The sequence below is a fragment of the Meles meles genome, chromosome 3, assembly GCF_922984935.1.
Source record: "Meles meles chromosome 3, mMelMel3.1 paternal haplotype, whole genome shotgun sequence".
NCBI lineage: Eukaryota > Metazoa > Chordata > Mammalia > Carnivora > Mustelidae > Meles > Meles meles.
In genome coordinates, this window is record NC_060068.1 from 65,009,198 (window position 1) to 65,036,773 (window position 27,576).

Consider the following 27,576-nt stretch of genomic DNA (forward strand, 5'->3'; position numbering starts at 1 on the left):
TTGAGGTTTGTACAATTCAGTCATATACCAAAATCTTTAAACAGATCTTTGAGTCTCTGTTAAAACACAGGGAAGATAGAAACAAAGAAATGAATTTATGAATGAGATTATAAAATACCACAACATTTCCACAACTTTATTCAATATTGAAAATTTCAGAAACTATAGCCTTCTCCATTTGTGCTTCTGGTCTCATTTTTTTCTTCCTCTCCTATTTGCTGTGGAAACATGTTACTCAAACTTGTAACTTTCTTTTGACAGCCTGTAGTTGGATAAGGAAAACTGTTCTCCTATCAAAATTTTACCTATCATTTACATGTGGATAATAGCAATTTTCTTTTAATCTGGCTCCTCTTTTGCTGGACATAATTTCAAGGAACGTCACTTGAGCTTGAACAGTATCCTAAAAATGCAAAATAAATCTTTAAAAAAAAAAAAAGAGGGGCACCTGGGAGGCTCAGATGGTGAACCATCTGCCTTTGGCTTAGGTCGTGATCTCCAGGTCCCGGGAGCAAGCCCCACCTCAGGATCCCAGCTCAGGAGGGAGTCTGCTCTTCCTCTCCTACTCCCTCTCCCGCTTCCTGAGCTCTCACTGTCTCTGTCTCTGTATCTCTCTCAAATGAATATATTTTAAAAATCTTAAAAAAAAAAAAAAAGAAAGAAAGGAAAGTACTCCTAAAACACTCTAGTACTGTAGGTAGACCTCACCATTCCTAAAGATAAAGGTATATGAGTCATCTAACACCTGGAAACTCAAATGCTAAGCTTTGGTTCTTTCTATCTATCTTTGATCTCTGAAGCTCTGGTATCTGACTAAGTATTTCTATTCTTACGTATGTTTAATATAAGAGATATGAATGATAGTGTATATAGCAAGCAGAAAAACAATTTTGCTTATCATGATTTTCTTTTTCTTTCCAACAGACTTGATGTCACAACAATTTTAATATGCACTGAGAACATGCTATGGTCAGTTTGCACATCTGTACAGAAGCTTTTGAATCCTCATGAGTATATAGATGACAAAATTTTTAAAATTCACACACATTGTAATAATTTGTTCACAACATTAGTCATTTTGACTTCACCCTTAACTGAATTATATCAGTAAGTATCAAACATATTTTCTTTTTAGCTATTATGATATGGAAATAATGTGACAAAGTTATTTTCATTCTACTTATTGAATTGTGTGAAGTAGCAAGTAGAAATATTTTGAAGTGCATTTTCGATATTGTGAATTGAGCCATTTTACAAAATGAGCTAATAATTGTGTTATATCTCTATTGGTCAATCTTATTCAGATTCTAAGGCCCCAGTAGGATCGGGATACTCTTGAGCTTCACTATTTGAGTTGTTTAAATGATTATATTAATGGGTTGCTTATCTCAAGCGCAGCTTGATACTTTATGAAGGAGAAAATCATATCTAATGGCTTTTTACTTTTAAAAGTATTTTTTAATTTTAATTTTATATGAAATGCTTTGCTCTAATAGAAAAATTTTAAAAGTTGATACCAAAATATTCCCAAATCTGGAAGAAACCTAATGTTTCTACACTTTCAGTTAATCTGCCAGACATTTGCATTTTTTTGGTATTAGGCTACAGTGTCTGAGTTAGTAATGGCAGGTGACAATAAGAATAAGTAATTGCATTTTTATTTTCTGTCTGTCTATCTATTTACTTATTTTTCAAGTAAACTCTACGCCCAACATGCAGCTTGAACTCATGATCCCAAGATCAAGAGTTGCATGCTCTACTAAGTCAGCCCTGTTCCCCAGTAATTGCATTTTTTTGGAAAAGGAGATGGACGTTTGTTGAATACAATGCAAGGGAGGAACAGGCATAAGGGGAAAGGAGAGACTGTCTGCCAGGAGGCGGTGCTGGGGGTCCATAGTTAAGAGGAGTGCGGAGGTATGGGAAAGTAGGGAATTTTCCTTTTTTAGTAGCTGTGTGTTGTTTTTAGTAACCCATTGGTCAGCTAGGGCCTATGGATATTTTGAGGTGGGTCCTTTAATGAGCTTGTTTGCATTCCGCCCAGTGGTCACTGTGGACCCTTTACCTTACTCAGGTTTTCATTGCTCAAGCCTATTGCCTAAGGTGTCCTCCACATTCCCCCATGATAGATCAACAATGACAGATCTTTGGCATTTGGGTGGAAGTCTCATCTTCAGTAGCTCCTTCATGCTGGATGGGGGCACAATGTTCCTACCTAAACGTGTTGCTCCATCAGGGGTTCTGTGCAGGTATAGACCAGAGCATGGTATTATATTAGCCTGTGGATAGGCGATTTGAGTGACAAATCCCTGGTGCCCTGGTCCATGGGATTTAGGGTGAGGGATCCTCTAATGGTATGGGCTGGGATCCTTATTGAATCATCATTCATACGGAATTGTTGGATTCACTCAGACTCATGGGAACGTTTTTGTCTATAGATCAAAATGGTGCTGAATCTCGGGGGACAAAGGGAAAAGGGGGAGCCTGAAAGAATCAAGGTAGCTGGGAGTCGGCAATGTCAGGAAAGGGTCCCAACCAAGTTTGTAATGTGTGTGAATTCACCCTGAATGAGCTGCCCCTACCAATTCCACCATATGTTTGGAATAGAGGCCTCAGGAGGATGGAGTGGGAGAAGAGAGGAAAGGGGTCCTTCACCCTCACAGGCTCCGGAGTCCGATCTGTTCACCCTCAGACCTTCAGACTACACTAACAAGTGCCCCCCACCCCGGCCAGAAATCTGTTGTGTGAGGTGTGCTAGGGTTAGACAGCAGAAGAGCCAAAAAGAGAAAGGAGAGGGAGGGAAGGGACCCTCCAGAGGCAAAAGGGGAACTGGCTCCCCCTGGAGCTTCAGATCCTCACAGAAGAGTAACCTCTGCTGGTTACTCAGTTCTCCAGGGTCGTCAGTTCCCCCAAGGAACTAGAGTCTATCCACTGAGGGAAAAGTCCTGAGAAGTTCCCAGAGAATCCAGGGTAAGTCCCAGTCCAGCAGAGGTTCCAGGTGAGAGCTACCAAATGTGGGGTGATCCATCAGGTGAAAGAATTTACCCAAGGCAGAACAAAGGAGACAGAAGTTTATTAATACACTGGAAGGGAGCAATGGGCAGGACAGCAAAGGAGACACTCAGCAATTGCATTTTTAAAATGTTGAAAGATTTTACATAGTAAATAAGATTTAGGGAAATTAAAAATTTTGGACTAATTTTCTGGTTTATTTCATTTGAATTGGTAATATTGTAGAAGACGTTGAAGTAGATTTTATAATAAAACAATAATACAATTTTGTTTAAACTTTCCTCCAAAATAGTCACTTTATCCTGAGAAACTAGATAATTGCATATTCCTAGTTTCTTGGATAGGAAAAAGTATGCATATTTCTATTTCTTAGCATAAATTGGGTAAAGTATTCCTTTCTGGAAGATTCTGGTAAGAGAAACATATAAATCTTGATTTTTCAGTAAATTTTGAGACTTTTGTGTTAGAAATTCTACAAGTAATTAACAAGTTTGATTTCAATTTCCCTATAATTTTCACCCACTCTGACTTTCAGCAAACCCATTGTTTATAGATTGTTTCTTCTGGCAACCCTGCCGTTGAGAGCTAATTTTAGAAATGGAAAATTCTTTCAGAAAGGGGAAGAAATAGTGAGATAAATTGCCATAAGTTTGGGATTATATGCGTAGTAGTTCATAATCATAAAAAGCTCAAGGTCTGAAGCACATAATAAATCCTAGTAAACTCAACTGATTTACCATAGATGAAAAAATTGCTATGCTCTTATTTCAACGGGTCATTTCATCTGAGAGGAAGGCCCTGTGAAAAATCAGGAACAAAGTTGACAAATTTCATGGATTGGTCATGGTGAGCGATATTGAATTTCATGGTTTGTCACAGATGAATAGAAAAATTTTAACCCCCCAATGCATTTGTAAAACAAATAAATTATTATCAAAGATTGCATATTTTAATAATAATATTGTAACATACATTCATTATTGTTAACCCATGGCCTTTTGATACATTTTTAACAACTATACAAGTACTCAAATCTCTGATTTGTGCATTAGATATTGCACTGTAACCTCATTCAACAAATTTAAATTGCTAATTTCAACCAGGATTACAGAACATTTTATATCAAGCACTGCCTCTGGTTTTTCTTAATATACAACATGGATAGCTACATTGCTTTGAAGCATGAACAGAAAGTCTAGATACTTTCCCTTTTAATATTTCTCAGTTCATATAAATTTTCACAAATCGTACGCATTCGTGTTGATTTAAATTTTATGATTGTCTTTCTAGAATATCAATGCAATCTTTGAAAAGTATTTTACTTTGTATTGAGAAAGGAAATCTACAGGACAGCATGTTCTTCTCAAGTAGGAAAAAGTTGTGTGTGTTACAAGGACCCTGTTGACTTATGTAGCTTCTTTTCACAGCCAGGGTATGAAATGGTCATATTATTAGTATTCAGGGGAAAAAATCATATTTCTACTTCACATTTAAAAATTAAGCTGTATCCTTTGAGGAATCGGTGAAAAGAAACAATCAGATGTTGATAGTATTGAATTTTTTATAAACTGCACCTGACATTTGTCACTACACGTGGTAGGCCTTTTTTGAAGGTGACTGCATTTCTTCCAAGTAGTTCTGACGGATGAACTGGATGTATTTTCCTTTCTGAGTTTAGCGTAGGACCACCAAATCCCAGGGCAGGAATACATGATTTTAAAATCTTTTCAGGAAGAATGAAACCTGTTTGCAAAAATGTGTGTTCTCTTTCAACTCTCCTTTGTAGATTTCTGTTAGAACGTTATAAAAGGAGTACTTTAAGTTTGTCCTCCAGGGAAAGAGACCTGCTGAAACATAAAATATTCACCATGTATTTTCCAAAATGCCTATTGCTTGTAGATCTTCCATCAAGGCAGTTAAAATGCACAATTCAGAGCTGTACCCAGTGCACATTCACACACACACACAAATGTGGTTTCTATTGGTGCATTTTGCTTGCGTACAACATTAATTTTAGTTTCTATGTAGTGAATTAAAATTTAATTCTTAAAATTTTAGCTAAATGCAATTTATTTTCATTTCCGTCAATGTTGTTGCCTCTCTAGCCCCTCTGATTAAGCGCAGGGATTAAGCCACAAGGGTTACGCAGTGAGCAAGATAAATATCTGCCATCAGATCAAGTCTAATAAAATTTCTAATGTTAAGATTACATTTATTTACACACACACGCCCACTCTCCCCAGTGTCATGACATTTAATAACACCGAAGAATGAATTTCAGTACAGGTGCCAACACACCAGGCAAAGGCTCGGGTCCGCAAATATGGGCCAGGCTACTGACCAGCACACCTACCTTGAGGTTCACTTGGTTTCACTGATATGGCTTTGAATAACTAAATGCCAAGGTATTTTAAAATATGCTGTATCTATAGCTAGGCATTTTGAGGTGATGGTCTTATCTGTTTATTTACTTATTTATTTTAAACTATTTCACTGTCCCTCACAAAGCAGAGCATGGACTGAAATTTCATTTTCCATACTTCAAGAATGTCTGGCATGCTTTGAAAATATGCGGTTCCTCCAACATTAAACATAGAGTGTGCTTATGTAAAATATTGAGCGTATGGTCCAAAGACCCAGCAGTTTTACTCCTAGGTGTATACCTAAAAGAAGTAAGAATGTATGCCAGTACAAGGATTGGTATGCCGGTGTTTATAGCAGCAGTTTTAATAATAGCACAGAGTGAAAATAACCCAAATGCCTACCAACTGGTGAATGGATAAGCAAAGGTGTAGCTGTCCATCCTGTGGAGTGTTATTCAGCCATAAAAACAACAACAACAACAACAACAAAACCTATGGTGAGCCAACAGAGGCTGCCTACTTCAGGACTGACCCTCAAAAGCATTATGCTAAGTTAAAAGAGCCAGAAAAAAGAGAGTATATTGTCCAGTTCACCTTACTAGAAATTTCCAAAATACACAATAAGAGACAAAAAGTAAATTGGTTAGTGGTCGCCAGAGGCAAGGAGGAGGGGAGAATGGATAGTATCTGCTAATGCGTATAGGCTCTCTTTTGAGAATAAGTAAAATGTTATGAAGTGAGATGGGAGAGAAGGTTACACAACTCTGAATATACTAAAAACCATTTAGTTGTTAACTTAAAATGAGTACATTTTGGGGTATATGAATTAGATAGTTTAATAAAGCTTTTTTAAAAAATGAATATATACTGAAGAGAAGTAAAAATTTAAATCATTAAAATGTAAAAAACAAATGGCACAATGCAAAGTGATTCAGAAAGTGGAGTTAGTTGTTTTAGCCATTTTGTTTAGATTAAATGTCTCCCTTTTGTCCCCTTCTTCTACGTGTTGCTTTTGAGGAAAATATCTATTTTTTTTAAAGATTTTATTTATTTATTTGACAGACAGAAATCAGACAGGCAGGCAGAGAGAGGAGGAAACAGGCTCCCTGCAGAGCAGAGAGCCCGATGCGGGGCTCGATCCCAGGACCCTGGGACCATGACCTGAGCCGAAGGCAGAGACTTTAACCCACTGAGCCACCCAGGCGCCCCATATCTATTTTTTTTTAAACCTAAAATCAAACAGCCTTATATGTGATTCTAATAATGTAAAACACTGGTGAAGGGCTAGTCTTTGCTTTGGAGAAAGCCTGTGCCCTGATTCTCTGACTAGCTGTTTCCTGCCCTCTCCTCTGAGATCAAGTCTTGATTGGCCCGACCGCCATATGTCCTGTTCTCCGTCTGCCCTTTGGCTGCCTACCACCCAAGACTGCTCTTCACAGATGGCCCCTGAAATTCATTGTCCTTTCCACTAAGCAAGGTCTGACAATACCCTCTATTCATTCTTCACTTTTTTTTTTTTTTAAAGCAGCATCTGCTATGTACCTACAGTTAGTCCAAGCATTCTGCTAGTCGTTTTTTAACTTCAAATCATCATTTTCTGACCTCAAAGTGTTATTTTCATCATGCTCTCAAGCCAGGGGGCAGGGGAAGGTGGGGAGCCACATTTCATCTGAGTGTCTTCCCTTAATTTCTCTTACTTAATGACATTCAGGCAACTACCTATAGTCGCAGGGGTGATGCTGGCTTATGAAAGCAAAACAATCACTTAGAATTGCGTTTAAAATGGTGAAGTAGATTGAGCTTGATTCTTGGTACATCTTTATGGTAAATTGTGATGTCAGAGGCATCAGAAAGGCTTGCATATCCTCATTGTCTCAAATATTCCAGCGCTGTCCTGGGGGTTCAATTTCAAACGAATTCTGCTGCTTCTGACATCGTGGTCTTCTCTTGGTACTTTAGTTTCTTGAACACCTCCAACGGCTGGGACTCCATGACAGACACAGGAGTGAGGCATCTGGCCCGGCCCTTCTGCCCCTTGGAACTTATAAGTTGTCCTTGGGCTGCCTCGATTCTATCCTGGAGGCTTGTTCCATTAGCATTATGTTATGAGACACCGCTCTCCTGGGAGGGCAGCCAAAAGCAGGGCGGCACAAGAAAAGCATAAAACCCAGCTAGCTCTTTTTAGCTTATCAGTTGTTCTCACTTTTGATGTGTGTTGGATTTATTTCTTTCTAGCAGCAGCTGGCTACATAAGCTCAAAAAGTCCATGAGTTTTGTTAATGAAGAAAGGAAGGAAGGCAACACACTTGTACATAGAGAACCACAAGAGACTGAATCTGGGACAGAGGGCCCAAGTGGCCTGCCATGATGAGCACAGAGCCTGCATGATGCTAGTGACAGGGAGGGGGCAGGGGGCACCCGAGGCTGGACCAAGGGCCAAGGGCCAAGGCAAGGAATTTCCCCAAATCCCGCTTTCCTCTCCTGAAACAAAATCATCTTTACAGTCTGCTAATTTGGATATGTGAAGAAATGTTTTCTGCTTCAACCTATGGACAATTACTTATTTTTAAAAGAGTATTTAAATTTACTCTATCAAAATTCTTTTATGTCTTGTGGAAAATATAATTCTGTGGCTCTTACGATTGTATTTTGTTCTCCACTATGAATTATTTAGAGCGTCCTCTTTTTTAAGTGTATACCAAAACATCATTAGAGGTTATCTAATAGCCAGCTCATCATTTCATTTCCCCAATGAGGCTTGTGGGCCAATTTTCACCCTGTTATACTCTCCAGAATAATGACACTAATTTGGGATCTTGCTGTGGAATTAAATGCTTATACAGATCCCACCCCCTCTGAGACCATAAACATCTGCCATAACATTTCGTATAGCCAAATAACCCTACTATTACCAGGATGACTGAGAAACCATGAGTGGAATACAAGAGCTTAGGTAGTGGCAGAAATGTCCTGGAAAATACTGTATCACCGGTAGTTTGTCGTCTTAAGAAATTTTGGCACCATTCCAAATAGCCATCCTATTATTATTAGATTCTCCATTATTTTTTTTCTAATCTCAAGGATGGAACTGTAATTAGGCAACCATTTAGACTATGAGATAGTTGTAGACCTTCTTAAGAAGTATTTGCAACTTGGGGCACCTGGGTGGCTCAGTGGGTTAAGTGTCTTCAGCTTGGGTCATGATCCCTGGGGCTTGGGATCGAGTCCTATATCGAGCTCCCTGCTCAGCTGGGAGTCTGCTTCTCCTTCTCCCTCAGCTGCTCCCCCTGCTTCTGCTCTCTCATCCTTGCTCTTTCTCAAGTAGATAAATAAATAAAATCTTTTTTAAAAAGTTCTTTAAAAAAGTGTTTGCAGCTGTTGTTAACATACTGATAATATCTTATGTAGCTTGGTCCCTTATTACGTGCATGCACTTCTCTGTGTCCTTTATACGCTTAATCTCAGTCATCACACTGACCACCTGAGGTGATTATTCTTATTCTTCCCATTTTCCAAAATAAGAATACTGAAGCTGAATCAATCATCAAGCAACATTACATGTCCAGTGAAGAGCCCATCGGAGCTGCAAACTCAGTTTTTCTGGCTCCAGAACTCTGGGGCACATGCTCATGCACTGCCCCTGAATAGTCTTCAGTGGCCCTACCCTTGGGGATGGAGCAGGCAGCAAAAAGTAAATGTGAAAGGATCAGAGGTAGAGTTGATTCCTAAGAAGAAATGATGCAAACTAAGGACATAGAGAGGGATGAGGTAGTGAGACAAGAAATATCCTAGACAGGGTGGTCAGGGAAGACTTACTACAAGGTTTTGGGGTAGAGCCATTCAGAGAGCCAGCTGAACATGACAGAGAATACGTTCTAGCTAAGGTGTTCATTCTTGGAGAAAGGAACTGCCCCCCAGAGAACGGGGCCAGTGGGACTTTATGCAAAGGGCTCATGAAGTATGTGGCAAATTAGGAGGAGATTAGCATAACATAACCTCCAGTCTCTACTGGTCATCATGAAGTCTCTCATCTCTTGTCCCATCCTTTTCCCCCAGCTTGATTTCCTTTGAGATCTCCTTTCCTGCCAGACATCTTGCTGCATCTCCTCTCACGTGATAGCAGTACCCTCCCTTCCTACTTCCTTTGCTAGTGCATGTCCTGCCCTCACTCTCTTGGCCTGTCTGTCCAGAGTTTTCAATACTGCTGGTGAGTGTCACTTAGCTGGCCTCTTGTACCTTCTGATGCTGCTGCTTTTTGTCCGAAGTGTCATTCTCCACTTTAGCCAAACCCTCCACTTTGCCCCATCCCACTCTTTGTAGGCAGATGGCCTTGCCCTGTACTTTCCGAAAAAACCTAGGCCCTCAAGAATGTACTTTAACTTCTCATTTCCATTTTTAGTAATTATCTTTATCCTTACTCACCTCCAAATCCTTTGACAGTCAATGTGTCTCTTTTTCTAGGCAAAGCCCCTCTTTTTGCCTGCGCTCTTTTTTTTTAAATTTAGTTATTTTTGCTTACCACATTTATTTTATTGAAGTAAAAATAACATGCAATTTTATACTAGTTTCATGTGTACAGTATATTGACTCAACGATCTATACATTACTCAGTGCTCATCAAGATAAACGTAGTCATCATTCAACATTATTGCAATATTATTGACTACAGTTCCATCCTGTACTTTTCATCTCTGTGAACTATTTGTTTTATGACTAGAAGTTTGTGCCTCCTAATCCCCTTTCTTTTTTTTTAATTAATTAATTAATTAATTAATTAATTTATTTATTTATTTATTTATTTTATTTACAGCATAACAGTGTTCATTGTTTTGGCATCACACCCAGTGCTCCATGCAGTACGTGCCCTCCCTATTACCAACCACCTGGTTCCTCAACCTCCCACCCCCCCCACCCCCCCCCGCCACCCCTTCATAACCCTCTGGTTGTTTTTCAGAGTCCATAGTCTCTCATGTTTCATCTCCCCTTCCAGTTTCCCTCAACTCCCTCTCCTCTCCATCTCCCCATGTCCTCCATGTTATTTGTTATGCTCCACAAATAAGTGAGACCATATGATACTTGACTCTCTCTGCTTGACTTATTTCACTCAGCATAATTTCTTCCAGTCCCGTCCATGTTGCTACAAAAGTTGGGTATTCGTCCTTTCTGATGGAGGCATAATACTCCATTGTGTATATGGACCACATCTTCCTTATCCATTCATCCGTTGAAGGGCATCTTGGTTCTTTCCACAGTTTGGCGACCGTAGCCATTGCTGCAATAAACATTGGGGTACAGATGGCCCTTCTTTTCACTACATCTGTATCTTTGGGGTAAATACCTAGCAGTGCAATTGCAGGGTCATAGGGAAGCTCTATTTTTAATTTCTTCAGGAATCTCCACACTGTTCTCCAAAGTGGCTGCACTAACTTGCATTCCCACCAACAGTGTAAGAGGGTTCCCCTTTCTCCACATCCTCTCCAACACACGTTGTTTCCTGTCTTGCTAATTTTGGCCATTCTAACTGGTGTTAGGTGGTATCTCAATGTTGCTTTAATTTGAATCTCCCTGATGGCTAGTGATGATGAACATTTTTTCATGTGTCTGATAGCCATTTGTATGTCTTCGTTGGAGAAGTGTCTGTTCATATCTTCTGCCCATTTTTTGATATGATTATCTGTTTTGTGTGTGTTGAGTTTGAGAAGTTCTTTATAGATCCTGGATATCAACCTTTTGTCTGTACTGTCATTTGCAAATATCTTCTCCCATTCTGTGGGTTGCCTCTTTGTTTTATTGACTGTTTCCTTTGCTGTGCAGAAGCTTTTGATCTTGATGAAGTCCCAAAAGTTCATTTTTGCTTTTGTTTCCTTGGCCTTTGGAGACATATCTTGAAAGAAGTTGCTGTGGCTGATATCGAAGAGGTTACTGCCTATGTTCTCCTCTAGGATTCTGATAGATTCCTGTCTCACGTTGAGGTCTTTTATCCATTTCGAGTTTATCTTTGTGTACGGTGTAAGAGAATGGTCGAGTTTCATTCTTCTACATATCGCTGTCCAGTTTTCCCAGCACCATTTATTGAAGAGACTGTCTTTTTTCCATTGAATATTTTTTCCTGTTTTGTCGAAGATTATTTGACCATAGAGTTGAGGGTCCATATCTGGGCTCTCCACTCTGTTCCACTGGTCTATGTGTCTGTTTTTAGGCCAGTACCACGCTGTCTTGGTGATCACAGCTTTGTAGTAAAGCTTGAAATCGGGTAACGTGATGCCGCCAGTTTTGTTTTTGTTTTTCAACATTTCCTTAGCAATTCGGGGTCTCTTCTGACTCCATACAAATTTTAGGATTATTTGCTCCAGCTCTTTGAAAAATATCGGTGGAATTTTGATCGGAATGGCATTAAAAGTATAGATTGCTCTAGGCAGTATAGACATTTTAACAATGTTTATTCTTCCAATCCAAGAGCATGGAACAGTCTTCCATCTTTTTCTGTCTTCTTCAGTTTCTTTCATGAGTGTTCTGTAGTTCCTCGAGTACAGGTCCTTTACTTCTTTGGTTAGGTTTATGCCCAGGTATCTTATGGTTCTTGGTGCTATAGTAAATGGAATCAATTCTCTAATTTCCCTTTCTGTATTTTCATTGTTAGTGTATAAGAAAGCCACTGATTTCTGTACATTGACTTTGTATCCTGCCACGTTACTGAATTGCTGTATGAGTTCTAGTAGTTTGGGGGTGGAGTCTTTGGGGTTTTCCATATAAAGAATCATGTCGTCTGCGAAGAGAGAGAGTTTGACTTCTTCCTTGCCAATTTGGATACCTTTTATTTCTCTTTGTTGTCTGATTGCCGTTGCTAGAACTTCTAATACTATGTTGAACAAGAGTGGTGAGAGTGGGCATCCTTGTTGTGTTCCTGATCTCAACGGGAAGGCTGCAAGCTTTTTCCCATTGAGGATATTTGCTGTGGGTCTTTCATAGATAGATTTTATGAAGTTCAGGAATGTTCCCTCTATCCCTATACTTTGAAGCGTTTTCATCAGGAATGGATGCTGGATTTTGTCAAATGCTTTTTCTGCATCAATTGAGAGGACCATGTGGTTCTTCTCTCTTCTCTTATTGATGTGTTCTATCACACTGATTGATTTGCAAATGTTGAACCAACCTTGCAACCCAGGGATGAATCCCAACTGGTCATGGTGGATAATCTTTTGAATGTGCTGCTGGATCCTGTGTGCTAGGATCTTGTTGAGAATCTTTGCATCCATATTCATCAGTGATATTGGTCTGAAATTCTCCTTTTTGGTAGGGTCTTTGCCTGGTTTGGGGATCAGGGTAATGCTGGCTTCATAAAAAGAGTCTGGAAGTTTTCCTTCTGCTTCAATTTTTTGGAACAGCTTCAGGAGAATTGGTGTTATTTCTTCTTTGAAAGTTTGATAGAATTCCCCAGGGAATCCGTCAGGTCCTGGGTTCTTGTTTTTTGGGAGGTTTTTGATCACTGCTTCAATCTCATTACTAGATATCGGTCTATTCAGGTTGTCAATTTCTTCCTGGTTCAATTTTTGGAGTTTGTAGCTTTCCAGGAATGCATCCATTTCATCTAGGTTGCTTAGCTTATTGGCATATAACTGTTGGTAATAATTTCTGATGATTGCTTCTATTTCCTTGGTGTTAGTTGTGGTCTCTCCCTTTTCATTCATAATTTTATTAATTTGGGCTTTCTCTCTTTTCTTTTGGATTAGTGTGGCCAATGGTTTATCGATCTTATTGGTTCTTTCAAAAAACCAGCTTCTAGTTTCATTGATACGTTCTACTGTATCTCTCGTTTCTACCTCATTGATCTCTGCTCTAATCTTGATTATTTCCCTTCTTGCATGTGGAGTTGGTTTGATTTGTTGTTGATTCTCCAGTTCTTTAAGGTGTAGAGACAGCTGGTGTATTCTGGATTTTTCAATGTTTTTGAGGGAGGCTTGGATGGCTATGTATTTCCCCCTTAGAACCGCCTTTGCTGTATCCCATAGGTTTTGGACCGAGGTGTCTTCATTCTCATTGGTTTCCATGAATTGTTTAAGTTCATCTTTGATCTCCTGGTTGATCCAAGCATTCTTAAGCAAGGTGGTCTTTAGCTTCCAGGTGTTTGAGTTCCTTCTGAACTTTTCCTTGTGATTGAGCTCCAGTTTCAAAGCATTGTGATTGGAGAATATGGAGGGAATAATGTCAGTCTTTTGGTATCGGTTGAGTCCTGCTTTGTGACCCAGTATGTGGTCTATTCTGGAGAAGGTTCCATGTGCACTTGAGAAGAATGAGTATTCTGTTGTTTTAGGGTGGAATGTTCTGTATATGTCTATGAGGTCCATCTGGTCCAATGTTTCATTCAATGCTCTTATTTCTTTATTAATTTTCTGCTTCGATGACCTGTCTATTTCTGAGAGAGGCATATTAAGATCTCCTACTATTATTGTATTCATATCAATATGACTCTTTATCTTGATTAATAGTTTTCTTATGTAATTGGGTGCTCCCATATTGGGGGCATAGATATTCACAATTGTTAGATCGTCTTGGCGGATAGTCCCTTTAAGAATTATGTAGTGTCCTTCTGTATCTCTGACTACAGTCTTTAGTTTAAAATCTAATTTATCTGATATGAGAATCGCTACCCCGGCCTTCTTTTGAGGCCCATTGGCATGAAAGATGCTTCTCCATCCCTTCACTTTCAGTCTGGGTGTATCCTTAGGTTCAAAATGGGTCTCTTGTAGACAACATATGGATGGGTCCTGTCGTTTTATCCAATCTGCAACCCTGTGTTGTTTTATGGGCGCATTTAGGCCATTCACATTGAGAGTGATTATTGAGAGATAGGTTTTTATTGACATCGTGTTGCCTTTGAAGTCTTTCTGTCTATAGATTGTTTCTATATTTCTGTTCAATGATATTCTTAGGATTTTTTCTCTTTTATAGGACCCCCCTTAATATGTCCTGCAGTGTCGGCTTGGTGGTTGCATAGTCTTTTAAGCCTTGCCGGTCTTGGAAACTCTTTATCTCTCCATCCATTTTAAATGTCAGTCTTGCTGGATAGAGTATTCTTGGTTGCATGTTCTTCTCATTTAGTACTCTGAATATATTTTGCCAGCCCTTCCTGGCTTTCCAGGTCTCTGTGGAAAGGTCTGACGTTATTCTAATGGGCTTTCCTCTGTATGTAAGAAGCTTCTTTGTCCTAGCTGCTTTTAAGAGGGTCTCTCTTGAAACATAATTCCCCATTCTAACTATAAGGTGCCATGAGGACTTTCGAGAATCTAAAATCTTGGGAGGAAATCTTTCTGCCTCTAGTACATGAACGTTGTTTCCATTCGTGAGATTGGGAAAATTTTCATAGACAACTTCTTCCACTATATCTTCTAGACTTCTTTCTTTTTCTTCCCCTTCAGGGATTCCAATAATTCTGACGTTGGAACGTTTCATGGCATCGTTTATTTCCCTGATTCTGTTTTCTTGGCTTCTGAGCTGTTTGTTCCAGGCTTCCTCCTGATCCTTTCTCTCTATCTGTTTGTCCTCCAGATCACTAATTCTATCTTCTGTCTCAGTTACCCTAGCTTTTAGAGAATTTAGATTGGATTGGAACTCATTGAGAGCATTTTGAACATCATCCCTGGTGGCTTTCAGTTCTGCCCTAACATTGTGAACATCATCCCTGGTGGCTTTCAGTTCTGCCCTAATCAATTCTGTTTGGTCATCCATGGCTTTCTCCAACCTAGCTATTGCCTGGATAATTGTTGGTCTGAATTCCTTTTCTGACATATTGTCTATGTCGATAGCCATTAGCTCTGTTGCAGAAGGCCCATCCTCTGTATTTTTCTTCTGTTGGGTATTCCTCCTCCTAGTCATTTTGGTAAGAGATGACTAAACAGATGCAGCTGGACTTATCGATTGTGGTGCAGTCAATGTGCACCCTGGAACGCTTCTGTGCAATCAGAATTCCCCACCCAAATGAGAGAAAAAAGAGAAGAAAAAGAAATAGAGAAGAAGAAAGAAAAAAAAGGGGAAAGAAAAAAGGAAAAAAAAAAAGAGAGAGAGAGATAGGAAAAAAAGGGAAGATAAAAGAGAAGGTTCAGCCCAAATGGGCCACAAGGTAAGATTTGTGGAGTATACAAACAAAAACAGACAGACAAAAAGAGTGATAAAAGTATATGACAAGAGAAAAAAATATGTATATATAAGCAAAAAAAAGGGAAGAACCTCATCAGAAAGAACCCCAAGTATAAGATTTATATATTATCAGGACAAACACAAATTCACAGAAACACTGACAGAAGGAAAAATTGGGAGAATGGTTATAGATTCTCAGTGTGGGTGAGGAAGGTTATTTTGATTCTTCCTGAAGGTATCTTGATGTTTTTGTTAAGGGACTCAACTTTCCTAAGTTACAGGGGGATTAGAAACTGGTTTGCCTATAGGGGTAGCATTGATTGGGGAAAGGGGATTACCTTGAAGTTTAACTCTATATGTATAGTAGAAAATAAAAATTAAAAAAGAATAAACTAGACTAAACTAAGTTAAAATTAAAAAAGAATTAAAAAAATAGAAAAACAAAAAAAACAAAAAAAATAGAAAAACAAAAGAAAAACACGGGTGTATGTATCAAAAAGTTCAGGTTAGAAGGTTATTAAAGAATTTGATGTACTGGACATCTCAGTGTGATGGTAAATAGGTTAAAAAATTATCTGTATGTATAAAAAAAAAGAACCAGAATATTGGTAAAGAGTTAAAAATAAAAGTTGTATTTATGAAGTAGTGGTGATTGTTCTCTTGTAGTCTTTTTTTTTTTTTTTTCTTTCTTCCTGGTTGGTTTTCTGGGGGAGGGGCCTGCCACGTGGGTTTTCAGACAATGATGTTCCCTGAGTTAGGTCCTCCCACTCCCCTCAAGGGGGTGAGCTCTTTTTTTTTCAGGAAACTGTTTTTTTCAGCCTTTTGTTCTCTGGGGGTTTTTATGTTCTTTCATCTGCTTTCTCTCGCCTTGACAGCTTTTGATGGTTTTTGGAGGTTTAGAGGAGAGCAAACAGCACCCCAACCTCCCTCTCAGAGAGAAGCCTCAGACTGTTTTGCAAAAGCTGCTGGCAGAGTCGGTTCTGAGTCACTGTCCCTGGGGATGCAGGAGCTCCTCTTTGTACCCAAAACCAGGGCAGCGGTGGCTGTCTAGTCAGCTCCACACCGCCAGAGAGGTTCCGAGCAGAGATCGCACACTGAGATTTTCCCGCTGTCCCGGGCTGGGAATGTCTGGTTTTTCCGGCTGCCAGAGCTCCAGGCTAGCGCCTATGAGCACCTATCCCAAGGGAGGGTGTGGGACGCGCGCGTTTCAGGATTGCCGTCTGGCCAGGCTCCCAGCCCCTCACGGGAGCCAGACCCCACTCGTCCACTCGTTCTCGGGCGCGCTGGCGTTCAGGTGCACTGGCGGCTCAGGGACGGAGACCTGATTTCTCCGCCGCACTCTCTCTGGCTCCGCGCCAGGGGAGGCTGTCCTGGGTCCGGGGACTTAGGTCCCTGACCCTAACCGCCCAGGTTCCCACTATTACCCCCGCGATCCTTTGCTGTTTGTTTTTTGAGTGCTTTCAACCAGACTCCAAGTTAATGCTGGTCCCCAGATGCAGAGCACTCTCGTGTTGGGGTGTTACTTTCCAATCGGTCACCTCTGGTGGCTCCCTCCCCCTTTTGTTTATCTTCTGATATCAGTCCAATGCTCCCAGTCTGCTTTACCTGCCACTGGCGTCTTCTGCTCCAGTAGAGATCCAGACGTGTATAATTCTGATCTCAGGCTGATTTCATGGGTGGTTGGAGTTCTTTGGTAGGTAATCAGCTCACTTTAGGGTACAGGTTGAAATGGTGCCTCCTCCTACTTCCCCGCCATCTTGACTCCCTAATTTTTTTTGCCTGTGCTCTTGATCACATCTACCTCCTACTCCATGGCCGTAGTCTTTAAAATATTATTTCAATATTACTTCTCTCTTCCTTTTCCCAAAGCCTCTTTTATATTAAAATTCTTTCTTTCTCTATTATGGTATTTCCCTTCTAAAACATAGTTTGTATTCACTGTCTCCACTCTGACAACCGTCATTCACTCCATGCACGGCAGCTGCGCTCATCACGCTAAACAAACAGCATGGGCCAGTTCATCCATGCCTATCCAGTCAATAACTCCAGTTTTTGCCCCTCCATGCAATTACCCTTTCTGCAACTTTTCTCACTGTGGGCCATTTCTCCTCCCTTGGTTTCCCTAATATCACTTTGTCCTGGCTCTTTGCCTACATCTTGAATTTTTTCCTTCTTGGTTTCATTTGAGTACTTCTCTTTCTCACCTTACCCTTTAGATGTTGGTGTGTTCCAGAGCTCCGTTCTTAACCATCTTTTCCTCTTACACTCTTTCTTTGGGTGAATTCACCCAACCCCATGCTTTTGCCATTATGACTTCCATATCAGTATCTTCCACCCAGATATCTCTTGTATAAACTACCTCAACAAATCCAAATTTCTATTGGATGTCTCTCTTTGGATGTACTTCAAATGCCTGCAGCTCCCTTAGCATATCTGAAACTAAGTAAAATACCTGTGAGTTCTCCCGGGGTTCTCTTAACCCTTAATCTGTCTCCTTTCTACCTTTTCCCTTGTGCCATCTCAAACCCCATGTCTTTAGGGATTTAAATATATTAATTTTATGTTTAAGTTATTTATATTTGCCTCCTACCGACTTCCTCCTCTGCTTCTCACTTTGATTTAGGACATTGTCCTCTTCTGTCTGGTCTACTGAAATATCATCTCATTATCTCCCTTATTCCAGTCTGGATCCCTCCAGACCTCCCTGCACTATTGCACAAGTGATTTTTTGAAAAATATAAAATAGCTGATATATCTCCCATGCTATAAACTCTTCAGCGATTCCCCATTGCTGGCGTGAAGTCCAGACTCCTTACAAAAAGTATATCACAATAGGCTTCTGCTTAGTTCACACAGTATAACGTAGGGCTTGGAAACATGACAGCCTCATTTGAGGCATATGTAACAAATTTTGTTCTTTCTGAAATTTAGTAAGAAAAAAAAAGGCTTTCAAAGAAGAGATATGTTAGAAGTCTAAAAAATATTGAAGTATATAAGAAAGCAACTGATTTCTGTACTTTGATTTTGTATCCTGCCACATTACTGAATTGCTGAATGAGTTCTAGTAGTTTGGGGAGTGGAGTCTTTTGGATTTTCCATATAAACTATCAAGTCATCTGCGAAGAGAGAGAGTTTGACTTCTTCATTACCAATTTGAATACCTCTTATTTCTCTTTGTTGTCTGATTGCTGTTGCTAGGACTTCTAATACTATGTTGAACAAGAGTGGTGAGAGTGGGCATCCTTGTCGTGTTCCTGATCTCAAAGGGAAGCCTGTCAGCTTTTTAGCATTGAGGATAGATATTCGCTGTGGGTTTTTCATAGATAGATTTTATGAAGTTGAGGAATGTTCCCTCTATCCCTAGCTTAAGCTGCGATCCATATATACTGTGGGGTAATATGCCTCCATCAGAAAGGATGAATACCCAACTTTTGTATCAACATGGACTGGAAGAGATTATGCTGAGTGAAATAAGTCAAGCAGAGAGAGTCAATTATCATATGGTTTCACTTATTTGTGGAACATAAGGAATAACACGGAGGACATGGGGAGATGAAGAGGAGAAGGGAGTTGGGGGAAATTGGAGGGGAGAAGAACCATGAGAGACTATGGACTCTGAAAAACAATCTGAGGGTTTTGGAGGGGTGGGGGATGGGAGGTTGGATGAGCCTGGCGGTGGGTATTATGGAGGGCACGTACTGCATGGAGCACTGGGTGTGGTGCATAAACAATGAATTCTGGAACACTGAAAAGAAATTTTAAAAAGTAAATAAAAATTTGAAAAAATACTGAAGTATATTTAATTAGTAGGTATTCTGCTAGCAAGACAAACTGGAGAGGGACAGGTCACATTTGGAAAATGTGAGAATACAAGAAGCAGGATATGGAATGAAAAATCTGAATGGGTTTTCAAAATGGAATTCTGTTCTACATATTATTTAAAAGACACTGTTGCTCCTATACTGTATATAAAGAGAGATAGTACCACTTCAAACAATTCCATTACTAAAATGTTCCCAGTTGTTACTCTTTACTCCATGTAGGCAAATACAGTCTCCTGTTATGATAAAAATTTTATTAGCCAAGCTCTCTACTAAAGATTTTATGTAGCAGATTCTTTCTTATTACCTCAAGATTTATTGCTGAATTTGGGCCAACCTAGAAAAATGTTACAGTCACTTCTCCAAAGATAATTGTAGACCAGATAACTGGCCAAATTGTTCTAATTTTGAAATCATAGTCATATATTTTATAGTTAAATTCTTCTTTATAAGCCCTCTGTGGGCTCTTAGGAACATAAAATTAATTATCAATTCTCATTAATTGTTTAGTATTTATAAATCACTTTAAAGAATAAAGAGAGGTAGCTATGCTAAACATTTCTACAGTAATGAAGCAAATATGACAAAATATTGACATTTATTTGATCCAGGTTGAGGAGGGTGATATAAATGTATACACTGTCCTATTCTTTATTCATTCATTTTTGATAAATTTTATAATGGTAGTTTTTACCTACTAATGGGATTGTCTTACTTTTCCAAGTGTAAGAACTGCTGTATAGGGGCCTCTGAGTTACCTATTAACAAAGATCCCAAGTGGATGGATGTGTTGTCCATTCTAACGCAATACCATTTTGTGCAAAATCATGAACTTCGAGGGCTGCCTGGGTGGCTCAGTCAGTTAAGCACCCAACTCTTGATTTCAAGTCAGGTCATGATCTCAGGGTCATGAGATCAAGCCCAGGGATTTGTGCTGAACATGGAGTTTGCTTAAGTTCTCCCTCTGCCCCTACCTCTCAATTACATGCACTCTCTCTCTCAAAAAAAAAAAAAAAAAAAAAAAGAAAGAAAGAAAAGAAAAATCATTAACTTCAAATACTTAGTGAAAATAAAAATTTTTGCTGGTCTTTATGGTTAATGTTTCCTGTGTATTCTGAAATAATTATTTTATTTCCCCAGGACTTTTCAGCATGGCATAGATGATTCTGCTTCAGATTCCATAAAACCATTTTTCAAGCAACCGCTACATTGGTTTTCTTGCATATCACATTTCTACCCTTCTTTACTCAGGTGAGAACCTCTAAATACTACACTATGTATAATTCTATGATCCCTTTAAAGTTTAATAGAAAGTTTTATCCATGGAGGTAAAAGCATCTCACAAAAAGAGCTTATAATTTTTATAGTATGCAGGTAAGTAAAAAGTATTACTTCTCTTTTTATTAGCCCAAGGATCCAATATACAAGCTTCATAATCATTCTGCTAACTTACAGCTTTACTGTTGTAATGGAAAAATATGAATTTTTGGAATTTAGTTCTATTTTAGCTAATTACTTAGCCATTATAATTTTCATCTTGCTTGATCTATGACTGGGGATTTGACAGTTCTCCAACTAATTATCGAAAAAAATAAAAGAAAGACAGCAAAACTGGATAATTCATGTAACAAACTAGAGCCTTAGGAAAAAGTTGAGAGAGAAGAAACTTTAAAAAATTATGAATAGGGTCTTTCACTTTTATTATTTAATTAACAGCATTTAAGCATTAAAAAATCATTTAAAGCATGAAATATACTCGCAGAATAATCTGATGACATTTTGTGGCATTATATAGAATGTCAGTTTGATTCTTTGCTGAATATATCACTGGAAAGTACCTTTCCTTGGTATCTGTGAATAAATATATCATGTATAGCTGAAGGAGATCCTGTTAATTCCTGTACATTCTTGATTCATCTTGGAAGTACACCATCAGTGATTTCACTCTCTAAATTGAGTAACTGTCTCTCACTCTTGAGGAGCAAGAGTCCTGGCCATAAATAGATGTTGTGTAAACCTTGTACACAAAATCTCTATAAACACAACAAATAAATCCTGTTACCAATTAAGTTGCTGTCTCCATATAGGCAATGGGGAATCTGAGATCAGTGACACATAGACTCTACCTTCAAAGACCTTAGTGTATTGTTGTTACTTCACTTATGAATAAAACATTTTCACCGTCTCTGATGAATTCCTTATGATTGATACCTAGAAACAGAATACCCTCAGTACTCTGTCATCTCAGCATCCAGTAGCTTGCGTGTAAATAGACTCATGGCATTGAGAATTAAATAGCTGACTTTTAATACTCATTACTACAAAAATAAGAAATTAAACAACTGAATCTTTTACAGTGTGAATTAAACAAAAAATCTGTATTATTTTAAAGAGTTTCCAAGCTTCTCAACCTATTTGTTCTCCATGTTTTCAGAGTTTCTTTAATCTATTAGTATTACCACTTCCTTTTTTCTTTTTTTTTTTCGAGATTTTATTTATTTGACAGAAAGTGAGAGGAAAAAAAAGTGAGCAAGGATCCCAATGCGGGACTCAACCCCAGGGCCCTGGGATCATGACCTGAGCTGAAGGCAGATGCTTAACCAACTGAGCCCCAGGTGTCCCAGTATTACTACATTCATCTTAGTCTATAACTGTTGAGATTATCCCCATTCAGGCGTTGCTCTGTAAGATTTCCACCTTCAAGCTCATTCAGTCCATGTAGAGGCCTGGAAAGGCAGCCCGGAAATGGGTTTATCTTTCACATAGCCACTTCTTGTGTTTAACGTCTTTCTCTCTTCTATACTTAAAGCAAGCATAAATGTAATAAGGCTTTTCTTTCTTTCTGCTTTTGTGTAGTAATCTATGTCCACCATTATCCTAACATAAACTATTCAAACCTGGGAGTCACTACTCAGCCCATAGTAGAAATGAAGCTTGGTACAAGCTTCCCAGAGGACAGTTTAGGAAGCTGTGTCAAAAACCTTAAAAATATTTACTCTTCTTTATCCAGAAATTTCATTTCTAGGAATTGATCATAAGGAAATAGTCAGAGCAGCTGATGAAGCTTTGTTTGGAAGGCTAGCCATTGAAACATTGTGAAAGGAAAAAATGGAAATAAATGTCCCACAGTATAAAATCAGACAAATCAGTTATGGAATAGTCATATTCCACATTACTGTGGAGTCATTAAAAGGGTCGATTTTGAAAAAAATTAATGACAAATAATTTTGATTTTTAGTTAAAGGAAAGCTGCTGTTAGTCATTATGACAGCATCAAAACCAGCCCGGTTTTTCCAGCGATAACTGTGTACCGCACATTCTAGGTGCTTCATGTACATTATCTCTTTTAAACATCACACCAGCCTGTGGGGCACCTATTTCTGTGCTGCTTTCATGGAGAGTAAAGTGATACGTAGGTGGCAACTTTCTGAAGAGGACCATGCTGGGTGGCAGACTCTGAGCCTAGGCTTGTCTGCCTCCAAAGTTCTAGCCTCTGACAACTACACCTTCACCTGTCAGTGGGAGAGCAGATGTTCAGAGTGTGCATAAAAGCAGGTGTTTCTTAACACATATTAAAGGTATGCATAAAAAATCTAGCATGTACATAAAAATAGGTGTGGATAAAAAATCCAGATGGTCAGTTATTTATTATGTAAAATCTCTTTTTTATGTACTAATATATTAGTGCTTATGTCCTAATCTATAGTATATATCTCCAAGGGAGGGATCTAGTATGTGGATTCCTTAAGCTTGCTAAATGTGAGACCCATGTTTCCTAGGGGATGAACAGTTATTGGAAAGTGGGACACAGTTGAAAGTGTTGAACTAGGCCATACTACTTTACATAGAGCATTAAAAAAGGATGTATAGAAAAGCAAAATTGAGCGGCTATATATGCTGGGGAGCTCATTGTTTTTATCTTTGTATGGTAGGATTGCAAGCAATTATAATTTTTTATGTATTATTTTCCATATTTTCTGAATTTCATATAATGAAAATGATTTTATAGACCTTTCTGGACTCACGATGGGGTTCCGTCCTGATAAACTCATCATAAGTTGAAAATATTATGTTAAAAATGCATTTGATGCACCTAACTTACCAAACATAGCTTATTAGCCCCACCTACCTTAAATGTACTCCAAACACTCACATTAGCCTGCAGTTGGACAAAATCATCTAAAACTAAACTTATTTTGTAATTAAGTGCTGCATGTCTCCTGTCATATCTTGACTACTGTACTGGAAATGAATAACAGCATAACTGTATGGGTACAGATTGGTTGTAGGGGTTTGGGTTGTCTACTCTTGTGATCCCCTTGCGGCTGCCAGAGCTGTAGCTCATTGCCACCGCCCGGCCATCATTAGAGTATCGGATGGCATATCATAGCCTGGGAAGAGGTCAAAATCTCAAAATTTGAGGCATGGTTTCGACTGAATGCATATCGCTTTCACATCATCATAAAGCTGAAAAGCTGTAAGTAGAACCATCCATCATAAGTCGGGACCACCAGTATTAAAAGTTTTTCAAAGCAGAAAGAAACCCCAATTTTTATTGTTCTTTTGTTCACATGGCTTACCCTCCATCCTCTAGGCAGATGATTTCTAGCTTCACATCTCCAACTCTGAGCACTTGCCTTTACCTCCACATTGTATGTCCAGCTGCTCATATTTTTGAATAACCCACTGTTGTTACTGGAAGTCCACTATGATGTCCTCAGCTGATCCTTCCTTCTACTCTTCCCTTGTCCCCCATGCATAGTGTCTTTTGTATTAAGAGTGTCATCCTTCTTAAACACTTCCAGGTAGAATCTTGATGATAGTTTCCATATTGACCTCTGCTTTGCCTGTTCCTAGTGTATTAGCATGTTCAGTTGATTCTTTCTTGACAGTTCTCTTAAAACCATCCTTTCTCTCCAACCCATTACAACAACCCTAGTCCATTTTACTATTATTAAACATGTTTCAGACACTGTTTTAATTACATCACTGCTCAAGAATTTGGTGTAGCTTCTGCGTGGCCCACACTGGCTGGCTTATTACCTGGAGTACCCAACAGTGTTTTCTACTCCCATTGTTAGTCTCCTTTCTTATCTTTTAAAACACAGTTCTCCGTACTTCTCACTGTTGTTATTTTTAGTCTCAGCTTCAGATCTTTATTTATGAAGTTTTCTCTCCTGAAATACCTTTGGTTCTCTTCTTTGCTTCTCAAAATTCCCCATGGAAGGCAGAGGATGAGCTCCCCTCCACTGAAGGCAGTACTTTCTGGTAATTATTCTCTGACAGGTCCATTGAATATGCTTAGAAAGACATGATCCATGTGACTTAAGATCTAACTCTCTCAGAACAGTGGTAGAGTCAGAGGAACCCAGGGTAGCAATAAAAGTAATTTCAGATAACTCAAGGTATTGATTTGCATTTGTGAAACATTGCAGTGTGAATTGCACCTGGACCACTGTCGTGTGACCTTAAAAGTCCCCACCTCTCCATCCATTTCCCTCACATAATATCTGCTGTTTCTATGTGTTTGTCACCCCCAAATTATACCTCAAAACTCCCTTCCTTGCTTTAACAACTAAAATGAACTGCTCAGAGAAATACATGGGCTGGATAATGACAAACTAAAAATATATAAAGCTTTTCTCTTTTGGAAAAGGTGAGGTTGAGAGGAGAGATGACTGAAATATCTAATGTTGTGAAGGATCTTAGTAATTTATTCACCTACTTGCTTATTTATTTGCATCTGTGCATTGTTTTAGAAAGGATTTAATGTGGCCTTTAACAAGTGTTAAAAATATTAAGGTAATGAATTAAAAGTAGATGAGATGGAAGAGATAGAGCAAGGAAGAGGACATGAAATTAAGACTTAAATTAAGAGTCACGAATGTATACACAGTTGTATGACCCATAAATTTGTCTGTAAGATTGCTAGTAAAAGCCTATGAAGTATATAAATTGGTAAAAATAGAATTTTTCATGTTCTCCTAGAACCGCTGGACTAGAGTTTAGAAGAGTTTGCTTTAGGGAAAATAAATGTATTTTCAAAGCAGTAAGTAAAATGTACTGTATTCATTATCCCAAGCACTGGTATAGGCTAACAATGTGAGTTGATTTAGAAAGGGTAATCAGTTTCATACTAGATTAAACTAACACATGTGGAGGATATATTAATCTCAAGGTTAATACTATGACACCATACTGTGCTTTCATATGAATGTTCAAGGAAGAATACTATCTTAGTCAATTATATTGTTACATTATAATGCTCTTTTATTATTTTCCAAACTTTGATCTTCTTGTGGTTCTTTAAATATTTCCTAATATTTTTCCCATCTTCCTTCCCTAAGTAGGTCATAACTGCACACTGAAACCAAGTAGCATAAACAGTGTGAGTAAACAGCCCATTCATTTTACACTGCTCAGTTTCTTTTATGATGACAACATGATGTTTTGATCCGTGGCCAGTCCATTCTGAGCTGTAGATATGTCTTTCTACTCTGCTTTTGTTTCTACTTAGTTTTATTCAATGTAATCCTGTTTAGATTTATATACATTTTCCCTCCCCAAATATATTAAGCTACTTTTGGCTACATTATATTATATATGCTCTGTGGGTCTTTCCTTTTATCTGGTTCACCAAGAGATGTATACTCATTTTCTCTATGAACTCATATAAATTCTTTTCTATAAGTAAGGCACTGTGCTAGGTGTTAATGGTGAGGAAAGAGGTAAGCAATGAATTTGGAGACTAAGCCCCTTTCCTCAAACAGTTACATACTGGTAAGCAATATAGTCTTAGTGACATACTTGACAACAGCATATAATACCATTGTCTACTTCCCCCACGTTGAGACATACTCCCGATTCCCTCCTGACATAGTCTCCCAATCTTCTTCTTCCTTTTCTGTTGCTGTTTCTCTGTTTCCTTTGCCCGTTCATCTCCTTAGACCCGGCTATTAAATCTTGAACGTCTTTTGTGTCTGTCACAGAATTTTTACGGGGGAAGTGAAACTTGCCTATGGCTTTATATACTCCCTATGACTCCCCAAATTAGAATCTCTAATTTTTACCTCTTCTGGGACTGCAGACCTATATATCCATGGGTGCCAACCATACATGAATGCCTTCCTGAGGTTTACACCTGGAGATCACAAAGACACCTCAAACTCAACACAACCAAAAGGACTTAGGATACTCCCCTCCAAACTGATCCTCTTCTGTTATTCCCTAGTTTGGCTAATGATACCTCCATGCAGTTGTAAAAGCCAGAGACATAGGAGGCAACCTGCATATCTCCCTCTTTCTCTCCTTCCATATGCAATCCATTGCTAAGTCTTATTAATTTTAACCCCTACAATTTGCTATCCATTGTACCACCTTCGCCTTAGTCCAAATAATCGTCTTTCTCCTCAGCACTGTAATGACCTCTTAGTTTTCTTCCCATACGTATGTTGACTCCCATTCCCAATGTTTTCTGAAATGCAGCCAGACATTTTCAAACCCAAATCTATTTTCAAGGCTAAATTTTATCATTTCACATTTATGGCTCAAAAACCTTCCATGAATTTTCCTTTGTCCCTTAATATAAACAAAATGTTCAGCATCCTGGAAGACCTACAGAGATGTGGCTCACCCACCTCTGCAACCTCATCGGATACCATACTATCCTGTCAGTCTGCTCTGCATACACATTAGCCTTTTTAGCATTCCTTGCTGTGCCATGCTCCTTTCTGCCACGGGGTTTTTGCACATGCTCTTCCCTTTCCCCAAAATGTTTTCATTCTCTTTCACCTAGTTAATGCCAACTTCTCTTCATATCCCAGCTCCAGTGTGACTTCTGTAGAGCAGCTTTTCATCAACTAAAAAAATTGGTTCACTTCTTACTGCATCTTCTAATAGCATCTTTTGCTTTTCCTTCAGTCAGTGAGTTTTTATGGTTGTAATTTAATCTTTATTTATATGGTCATGTAAACTATATATGTATTTTCCACTAAAGTCTATAATAACAGTGACTGTTTTTACTTACTCTTTTGTATTCATGGCCTAGGACATACAAGTTAGCCAAAAATTAGTAGTTGAATGAATGAGTGGATGAAGGAACACATGAATTATTGTACTATTGTTTCAGATATTGCCATATTAAATGATACATTTAGCTCTTTTCGAACATTTGATCTGAATGGTAAAGCTCAGGCAGAAGAAACATGGTCTTGTTGAGGAGGTGGCTTCTAGTATCCTTAGGGTAAAAT

General features: G+C 38.8%; 1 protein-coding gene across 1 annotated transcript in view; it reads left to right on the plus strand.

Moving 5' to 3' along the window:
- The window catches only part of KIAA0825 (KIAA0825 ortholog), a 426,841-nt gene that overhangs the window by 133,591 nt on the left and 265,674 nt on the right, over positions 1 to 27,576 (plus strand). Inside the window, exons 12-13 of the mRNA XM_045999249.1 lie at positions 925 to 1,107; positions 20,468 to 20,578. Coding sequence (XP_045855205.1) covers positions 925 to 1,107; positions 20,468 to 20,578 — 294 coding nt within the window. The remainder of the gene's footprint in view (positions 1 to 924; positions 1,108 to 20,467; positions 20,579 to 27,576) is intronic.